A 10,224-nucleotide genomic window follows, 5' to 3' on the forward strand; every position below is an offset into this window, starting at 1 on the left:
GGAATAACAGACTTGGGGCAACTTCAAGTCCTACAGTTTAGTTTATTTTGAATCCTATGGTGACATAGTTACCTCAAGAACTGTTTGCCAAACCTAGACTTGATTTCACTAGATGCTAAATATGATTCAAGTTCTAATAGCTCCGCTGTCTTTAGAAAAATTCAGAAAAGATATTCAGTGGCACTTCCAAAGTGCGTTTGGCAGCTCTGTTAGTGACGATTCAGGTGAATACTAGAAATCATCCTTGTGCTTGCCTCTGATCCAATAGTTTGATTATTGCTGTCCAAAAGACCACCATGATGGCTAAAAGGCTGAAAGAAGAACTTTAGTGGTGATATTACTTTGCAAGCTTGGAAGAGAAAGTGTCCAGTGTGGATCAAAGGTGCTCTCTCTTCAAAGAGCAGAGGATGGTCGGGTTTTACGCCTCACAGGATCTGTATTACACAATAGAGTCATACATTCAGCAGGTTTGGGAGAAAAGCTATACATATTTATGAAGGAGGACTAGCAATGGGTAACTATATATGCAACATACATCACATGTGCACTTTGGGGTGGGGTGTTAGCATGAAAACAAGGTAGAATTTGGCTCTTTATGTCAAAAGGTGAATTTTATGACACAAACATGTTTGTGTGCAGCCTTTACAAGCTGGCTGAAATTGGCAAGGTCTGCAGTTATTTGTCAGAGAAGAGACTGTTTGTGAGGCTGACCCTCTGCCCAACAGTTGTAGTGGTCTGGGTTGTAAGCTGGAGTTGGGATAATCTGCCTCATAGCTCCTGTTGTTAGGCAGTTTAGTGAAAGTGCAGTTTTGCTTGCAGAAATTTAGAAATTTGCCCTGCCACCTGGGCCCCGAATCCTTGGCCTCTAGGTAACACTTTGGTTTCTTTACCCTTAGGGTCCATTTTAGTTGATAAAAGGGCGTCTATTTTGGTCTCTCAGGTCACATCATCACAGTAATCCAGTCACATGGATCTTCTTGAGACATTCCTGAAGGCAGGTCCAGGAAAGGTGTTCTAATAATATTTTAACAATGGCAGCAATTTTGTGCCTCCTGATGTAACGATTTTGAAGTCCTGTAAATAAGTTCTGATATATGTTACCCGACAAATTTAATGTCATAGGGAGTGACTATCTGGGGCCAATGGCACAGGTAGTAAAGGAATTTACCAAGACAGTTGTATGTAAACGAATGCAGATTTATTGAGAAGGAATGAAAATACTTTGCAAGGCTGCAGTGGTCAGCACAGCAGAGAAGGGTCTGTAGGCGGAGAGGTAGGGGCTGGAGGGAAGTTTTATAGGGTTGTGCTAGAGGGGGCTATTGCAGAAGGGGGTCCCCTAGCAGGTCATTGTGCCAGCTGAGGGTTGTTTGTCATTAGTCATCTCTCAGAACAATCATTCATTCATTGATGTTGCCCACCTGGAACCCCCGCCCCCACATGGGGCCCCTTCCTTATGATTTACTTATCACTTAATTCTAAATACGCTATCTTTGATGAAGTGTGGCAGATATGATCTCTTAAAGGCCTGAGCCATTAAGAAATTTTTAACAGCTCCAGGAAAAAGTCTGCCTTTATTCAGATGTCAGGTGCATCTTATCAGAGGTCTAGGTCTCCCTATGTCCACTGTATAGCATTAATTGAGAAGCACCTCCCCAAGTGCAAACTATGAGGCTTTGGACCAAGGAAACTGGAAAGTGCTTTTCTAGTTTCATTCTCACTAATCACATTCTTTTAAAATAGGTGATTATGCTTATTCTGAGGAGGATGCCACAGCCACAGAGGTATCTGGTTTATATCATTCTGCCACAACTTTGGTTGGGCTTAGTCTATGACAGCCCTGTGTCCTAGACTATCAGAGAAAGTTTCCAGGAAAAGCTAGATCGAATTGACTGTGGAAGAAGAAAACAAAGAAGAAGGCACGAAGCTGGCTGATATAAAATAGATATTACTGTAAGCCTTTTAAGTTTATGGGATGATCATGAAATTTAATACGGAGGAAAATAAATCTTTGATGTTCTTTGAACAGGAAAATATTAATATCATCAAGAGGAATGATATATTAACTCTACCCAGGCAAGTATTTTGTTAGCAGAATGCTGTAAAAATCTGAGCCAACTGGCTACATTATACCAGGCAGGCATTTTAAAATAAAATTTTTAATTGATACCTTTTCTTTTGGATAAGATAAATAAAATCAGAGGGATACTATCTAAAATATTTAAGATGCAAGATGAAATGAGCCACTCAGAAAAAAAATTAAAAGTAAAATATTTTAGGGAATATGTACCTTTCAAATTATGTAACCCATTACATACAAGTAAATAAGTTTAGATGGCTGGGTGTGGTGGCTCACGTCTATAATCCCAGCACTTTAGGAAGCTGAGGCAGGAGGATTGCTTAAGCCCAGGAGTTAAAGCCTGGGAAATATGGTGAAATTTCATCTCTTTTTTTTTTTTTTTTTTTTTAAGACAGAGTCTTGCTCTGTTGCCCAGGCTGGAGTGCAGTGGTGCGATCTCGGCTCACTGCAACCTCCACCTCCTGGGTTCAGGTGATTGTCCTGTTTCAGCCTCCTGAGTAGCTGGGATTACAGGTGACTGCCACCACACCTGGCTAATTTTTTTTTTGTATTTTTAGTAGAGACGAGGTTTCATCGTCTTGGCCAGGGTGGTCTTGAACTTCTGACCTCATGATCAACCCACCTTGGCCTCCCAAAATGCTGGGATTATAGGCATGAGCCACTGTGCTCGGCCATCTCATCTCTGTTAACAACAACAAAAAAAGTAAATCAGTTTAGATCTTCAATAATACCTGCCAAATTGAGTAATTGAGTACAATATGCTAACCATAAATAGCGTTATATTTTTTATTTTTAGCTAGGGTCTCACTGTCACCCAGGCTGGAGTGCAGTGGCATGATCATAGCTCACTATAGCCTAGAACAATTGGGCTCAGGGGATCCTCCTGCCTCCCAAGTACCTGGGAAAATCTTTTTTTTTTTTTTTTTTTAAAGCAGGTTCCTCATGGTTCTCTACTTAGGGAGTACATGGTTTTTTGCTTTGTGTGAACTGCTACATAAATTTGAAATAAATTGGGCTTGGTATGGTGGCTCATTTCTGTACTCCCTGTGCTTTGGGAGGCAAAAATGGGTAGATCGCTTGAGACCAGCCTGGGCAACATAGCAAAACCCTGTCTCTACAAAAAGTATAAAAATTAGCTGGGTGTGGTGGGGCACACCTGTAGTCCCAGCTACTTGGGAGGCTGAGGTGGGAGGATGGCTTGGGCCACTGCACTCCAGCCTGGGTGATAGAGTGAGATCTTCTCTAAAAAAAGTATTCTCTAATTTTATAAAATTATATTTTTGTATTTTTCAGGATGAATTTCTCCTGTATTGGTTACTCATGGTGCATGCTCCCCAGAGAACATTTCTCTCTCCACAGCTTCCCACAGAGGAAGCCATCAGATGTGACCAAGGTCTGTCCCATATGACCAAGTGAGGCACAGCTGAGTGGACCAGTGGTGGGTGCTGGACCCAAGCGCAGCCAATCCACAGGCTGATTCAGCCTAAGAGAAGGGCTGAATGACGACATGGGAGATCATCAGTCAGCTGCTTGTGGGCAGTTAAAAGAAAATACCCACCAAAGGAAGCAGAGAAAGCGTAGAAGTGACTGCGGGAGACAGCAAGCCTCTCTCAGTGTCTGTGTTCACTCTCCATCAGGCCAGCCGAGTGGCTGTACTGTGTATCCTGAGGAAGTTTTGTTTCCCTGTCTTACGTAACTTTAGAGTAAAACTCCATTGCTGAAACAGTTTGAATGTGACACTTGCAACCTACAACCCCCCAAATCTAAACTAACATGTAGCCTAAAATTAGATAAAATTGTGGTGTAAATATCAGAGGCAGTTTGGTAAAAGGGGTTCAATTTTAACCTTCATCAATTTTAGAAAAAACATTTTGGGAGACAATATTAGGCCCTTGTACACGGCTTCAATGGGTTTCTAAAAATTTGTCAGCCAACTTTATAGAAACATCTCCTGGTTGCAAAACAAAACAAAATTGGCTGGGTGTGGTGGCTCATGCTTGTAATCTTAGCATTTATATATGTCCCTGCTGCCAAGAGAGGCTGAGGCGTACAGATCACGAGGTCAAGAGATCGAGACCATCCTGGCTAACATGGTGAAACTCCATCTCTACTAATAATACAAAAATTAGCTGGGCATGGTGGCGTGTGCCTGTAGTCTGAGCTATTTGGGAGGCTGAGGCAGGAGAACCCCTTGAACACCAGAGGGAGAGGTTGCAGTGAGCCAAGATCACACCACTGCACTCTAGCCTGGCAACAGAGTGAGACTCTGTCTCAAAAAAAACAAAACAAAACAAAATTATGTTGAAGGTATCATTATTATGGTTATTGGGATAAACACCCGGAGGATCTGTCATAATGGTTTTCTTTCAGAACAGGTGGAAGTTTGCAAGCCTTGTTTCTACCTTTCAAATTAGGATCTTCACATGGATGCCACCTAATCTATAGGCCAGAGCATTGCTTAATGCTTGAACAATTTTTCTCTGTTTTTCATTATCAATAAGGCAGAAGATCAAACACTTTGGTCATTTACTAGGTCCTGGGTTGTACTGACAACATTGCTTATGGCACAGATTTTGAAAAAGAGCAGCTAATTTTAGTGCAGCAGGGACATATATAAAAATGTTGGAATAGGCTGGGCGTGGTGGCTCATGCTGTAATCCCAGTACTTTGGGAGGCCAAGGTGGGTGGCTCACTTGAGGTTAGGTGTTCAAGACCAGCCTGGCCAATGTGGTGAAACCTCATCTTTACTTTAAAAAAAAAAAAAACAAAAGTTAGCTGGGTGTGGTGGTGCGTGCCTATAATTCCAGCTACTCAGGAGGCCTAGGCAGGTGAATCGCTTGAACCCAGGAGGCCGAGTAATGTAATCGCACCATTACAATCCAGACTGGGTGACACAGTGAGACTCTGACTCAAATGGAAAAAAAAAAAGGTGGAATGGAACATTGCATAGAGATGAGCACTGGATAGGGGTTTGGAAACCTGCATTCTGGTCTTGGTTCTACTGCTAATAAGCCGTGTTATACTGGGCAAGTCCCTTCTCTCTATCTGTAAAACAAAGGAGCTGTGTTCCTGAAATTCTCTGCATTGTATATTTCCCCCAACAAAAATGCAAGCTCTGCCAAAGCAGTGTTGTATGCCTTGTCTGGGGCTGAGTCCTAGAATGGTTCCTGGTACCTTGCAGATGCTCAGGAAATATTTATTGCTATTGAACAACTTATGCTGTCCATTGGCCATTAAAAAGGCTCTCTTGCATGTATAGAGCCTTAGTTATTTTTCAAAATGCTTTCACTTAGCAGGCACTCAACACTCATGGGTCTGAGTATTCATTTGTTCTCATGGGGAACACACCTTACTTGCTCATACAAAAATATGGGCATGGAGGAGCCTCGTGGACGGGGAGGAGGACTGGCCTAGGAGTCAGAAAACTGGCTCACCACTAATGAGTGTGTGGCTTTGGGTAAGTCATTCTGTTCTCCAAAGTTCTGTTCTCTCATCTGCAAGGTGGGAGGGCTGAATCAGACCCCAGGACCCTTCTGGAGGCACACCTCTGACTCTTGTCCTCTTATTCTTGTAATAGATAACAAATGAGTATTAAGGGCAGATGAAAGAATGGAGAATAATATGGGGTTGATGAGGAACAAAGGCAAGACAATTAGCACAGAGACACCAGCTCATTAGAAACCTCAAGATGGACAGACTATGCTTTTTATGTTCACGTAAAATCCTTTATGAGCATCTACTGGGGTGTCTGTTCCTTTGCTGTTACTGGCTCAGCAAAGCAGGTCATGCCCTCAACCATGCTGCCCAAGTAGCTGTCACAGGGAGGTGGCACCAGGAGAGAAAGCCTGCCAGCTTGCAAGTCCATGGCAATGTCATGTTCTTTAAACCGCCCAATTGTGATCCTGAGGATTTGGCTTTAACTTTTGTAGGCAATTCTGGCCTATTGTATTTTGAGTTCCTTTATGGGCCAGGAGCGGTGGCTCACACCAGTAATCCCAGCACTTTGGGAGGCTGAGGTGGGCGGCTCACGAGGTCAAGAGATTGAGACCATCCTGGCCAACATGATGAAACCCCATCTCTACTACAAAAATTAGCTGGGCGTGGTGGCTCACACCTGTACTTGGGAAGGCTGAGGCAGGAGAATTGCTTGAATCCAGGAGGCGGGGGTTGCAGTGAGCCAAGATTGCACCACTGCACTCCAGCCTGGCACCTGGCGACAGAGCAAGACTCTGTTTCAAAAAAAAAAAAAAAAAGTTTCTTTATAAAAAATTACTAGATACCTCAACTCATTAGGATGGCCACTGTAAACCAAAAACAAAACACCCCAGGAAATAACAATGTTGGTGAGGATGAGGAGGAAGTGGAATTGTTTGTGCATTGTCAATAAGAGTGTAAAATGCTGCAGCCATTGTGGAAAACAGGATGGAGATTCCTCAAAAAATTAAAAATAGAATTATCATATGATCCAACAATCCCACTTCTGGTATACACCAAAATAACTGAAAGCAGGATTTCAAAGAGATTTTTACACACCTATGTTCATTGCAGCACTATTCACAATAGCCAAGAGGCGAAAGCAACCCCAAATGTCCTTTGACCGATAAATAAAATGTGGAATAGACATACAATGGAATATTGTTCTGCCTGGAAAAGGAGATCCTGTGACATGCTACAACACATGACATGGACCTTGAGGACATTATGCCAGGAAAAATAAGCCAGTTGCAAAAAGACAAATACCGTATGATTCTATTACGTAAGGTAGCTAAAATAGTCAAATTCACAGAAACTAAAAGTAGAATGGTGGTGGTCAGGGGCTGGAGGGAGTTGTTCAATTGATTGAGAATTTCAGTTCTGCAAAATGAAAAAGTTCTAGAACATTCACAACAGTGTGAATATGATGAACACTACTGAACTGTACACTTAAACATGGTTGAGATGGTAAAGTTTATGTTATGTGTTTTTCAGCACAATTTAAAAATTGACCAGACATGGAATCCAGTGGTAAGCTACTACTAACCTCGCTGTCACATTAGAATGCCCTTAATTTCTTCAGACAGGGTCTTTCAGTTCTGTGAATAAGAGGCACCAATTCTTTCCAGCATTGCTAAGAAGGGGAATTTTGCAGTTACACGAATGAAGAAAGAGACACAGTCAAGGTAGGGTGGCCAGCAAGATTGTAATTATGCTCGAAAGGGCGGTCTTCTGGTGAGGGTCCAGGAGGATGGAGGGTCAGGAAACTGCAGGAGGAATGTGCTGACTCTTCGTTGGCAGCGTGACTCTGTGGGCCCCAGTGGCCTATCTGGGCTCTGCTACCCAGGTTGGTCTGCTGGGTTTTCTCTACTCCTGTTTCCTGTAGATTTATACTCCTGCATCTTGCTGGGGGCTTAATTTAGCCCGTGGGATGAAACACTCTTGTGTGGGATCAACAGTCTGGAAAGGAAGAAAAGCCATGATCAACTTTCTGAGCAACTGAAGGGATGATATGCTCCAAATTTATGTATTTATTTATTTTTTTATTTATTTATTTGAGACGGAGTCTCACCCTGTCACCCAGGCTGGAGTGCAGTGGTGTGATCTCAGCTCACTGCAACCTCTGCCTCCGGGATTCAAGCGATTCTCCTGCTTCCACCTCCCGAGTAGCTGGGATTACAGGCACGTGTCACCACGCCTGGCTAATTTTTTGTGTCTTTAGCAGAGACAGGGTTTCACCATGTTGGCCAGGCTGGTCTCAAACTCCTGATCTTGTGATTTGCGCGCCTCAGCCTCCCAAAGTGCTGAGATTACAGGCATGAGCCACTACGCCTGGCCTGTTTTTGTTTTTTGAAATGCTGTCACCCAGGCTGAGTGCAGTGGTGCGATCTGGGCTCACTACAACCTCTGCCTCGCAGATCCAAGCAATTCTCCTGCTTCAGCCTCCTGAGTAACTGGGATTACAGGTGTGCAGCACCATGCCCGGTTAATTTTGTATTTTTAGTAGAGATGGGGTTTCACCATTTTGGCCAGGCTGGTCTTGAACACCTGCCCTCAAGTGATCCACCCACCTCGGCCTTCCAAAGTGCTGGAATTACAGGCGTGAGCCACTGTGCTCAGCCCTAAAGTTATTTTTGAAGTATTATTATCTCACCTTCATTTAATTCTTTGTCAATAACAAAAGAAGAAAAGTAGTGAGCCTACCTATACCAGGCTACCCCCTAGCCATGAACAAGAATTTTTTGCAAGCAAGGATGAGTAGCCGATCACTGGAAATTGAAATGAATCCAAGAAACTCTTGGAGGGGATAATAAAGAGGTTTTCATTATGTAAATGCCCTCCTGAGGGTTGATTAAAGCACATGATATAGCTATGGGCTGGTCCATGTGTCATTCTAGGCAAAGGTGAAGTCTCAGATAACATACCAGAGGGGTTAGCTTAGTTAGCAGCCTTGTAAATTAATTGAACAATTGATCTGAGTGTGACTTTCATGCTTGGGTTTTAGTTACTTTTGATGCTTATAATGTAAGAATTGTGTCCCAATGTGATATTTTTGGCTGTTTAGATTTGTATGTCTTCAAGTCTTCACAGCCTAAATGTGAATTACCCCCAAACTACTCAGCAGTGCTCCCTCTGTTTTTGCCTGAAAGGATTACAATTTGTTCATCCATCTGGGCATCCAGATGATGGTGACAGATCCCTCCCAGTTCTTAGGGCAGCCTGGGCTGCCAGAGAGAGACAGCGACTCAGAGAGGCAGTCAGTGGGGCTCAGGTGATAGGTTCAGACAACTGTTACTAAAAGCAAACCTGGCACTCAGACATATTTGCAATCCTCTACTGTCCTGAGACAAAATTTGGTGAGCCTGCTCCTTTTCACCTTCACACAAAAACTTCAAGCTGCCCTTTCTTTCCAGGGACACGCAGTTGCATCAGAATGCTGCTATATTGTTGCTGGCGGTGAAGACTGGGAGGGTTTGGGTGAAGGCTGTCTTGTGTCACCTGGTCTGGCTTAAATCTGGGTGGCTCAAGGTCCACATGCCTTTAGGGATGCTCCTGCCCTGACTCTCTGCTCTCAGCTCAGCAAAACCATTAGAAACGAAGCCTGAGGCTGTCCTGAGGAAGGAGTGCTTGCTAGATCCCTCCTGGGTGCACGTAGGCGAGTACATTTACCTGCGGCTGAATGGGAGTACCATATGAAGTTAATGCTACATCCTCCTCAGCTCCATCACTGTCTCGGGCTGAAAGCCAAAGGAGGGAAGGGCTGGGTTAGTGTCTGAGAGTCACGTAGAAACAGCACATGAGGACTACAGGAAAACTCTATGGCTTGCAAACAGGCTCTTCGTTCTTTAAAAGGAATTCTCAGGCTGGGAGTGGTGGCTCATGTCTGTAATCCCAGCACTTTGGGAGGCCAAAACAGGTGGATCACTTGAGGTCAGGAGTTTGAGTCTAGCCTGGCCAACATGGTGAAACCCCATCTCTACTAAAAATACAAAAACTAGCCCGGCATGGTGGCATGCACCTGTAATCCCATCTACTTGAGGGGCTGAGGTAGGAGAATTGCTTGAACCCAGGAGGCAGAGATTGTGGTGAGCTGAGACCATACCACTGCACTCTAGCCTCGGCGACACAGTGAGACTAAACAAATAAAGAAGAGGAATTCTCAGTTGTGGCTGTTATTGAAAAAGTTTATAATTTAAAGCAGTGCATTTAAAGTTGATGTGGAAGGCATGGGTAGCGTCTGAGTGTTTAGGAGAAGCACATTGGCATTGGAAGAGCACTAGCTCCAGGTCAGTTCTTGCTCTCTCAGTATTACCTGTGTGACCTTGGACATCTCACTCTTTTCAACAGTCCCTTTAGGCTTGATTCTCTATAAGCTTGAATTCAATTTTTAAAAATTTTAGGCCGGAGGCAGTGGCTCACGCCTGTAATCTCAGAACTTTGGGAGGCCGAGGCGGGCGGATCACGAGGTCAAGAGATCCTGGCCAACCTGGTGAAACCCCATCTCTACTAAAAAGACAAAAATTAGCTGGACATGGTGGCACGTGCCTGTGGTCCCAGCTACTTGGGAGGCTGAGGTGGAAGAATCGCTTGAACCCAGGAGGTAGAGGTTGCAGTGAGCTGAGATTGCATCACTGCACTCCAGCCTGGTAACAGAGCAAGACTCCGTCTCAAAA

General features: G+C 43.9%; 1 protein-coding gene across 2 annotated transcripts in view; it reads right to left on the reverse strand.

The window, feature by feature from the left end:
* Nucleotides 1-7,237: 7,237 nt before the first annotated feature.
* Nucleotides 7,238-10,224, reverse strand: part of GPRC5D (G protein-coupled receptor class C group 5 member D) — a 10,317-nt gene continuing 7,330 nt past the window's right edge. Inside the window, exons 2-3 of one of the 2 annotated variants that reach the window (XM_017528104.1) lie at nt 9,221-9,288; nt 7,238-7,510 (exon numbers count right to left, since the gene is read on the reverse strand). In XM_017528104.1, coding sequence (XP_017383593.1) covers nt 7,439-7,510; nt 9,221-9,288 — 140 coding nt within the window. In that variant the 3' untranslated portion in view covers nt 7,238-7,438. The remainder of the gene's footprint in view (nt 7,511-9,220; nt 9,289-10,224) is intronic. The other variant, XM_017528110.2, reaches the window with a different exon arrangement.

Source organism: Cebus imitator, unplaced genomic scaffold (genome assembly GCF_001604975.1).
Source record: "Cebus imitator isolate Cc_AM_T3 unplaced genomic scaffold, Cebus_imitator-1.0 Scaffold2, whole genome shotgun sequence".
Taxonomy (NCBI): domain Eukaryota; kingdom Metazoa; phylum Chordata; class Mammalia; order Primates; family Cebidae; genus Cebus; species Cebus imitator.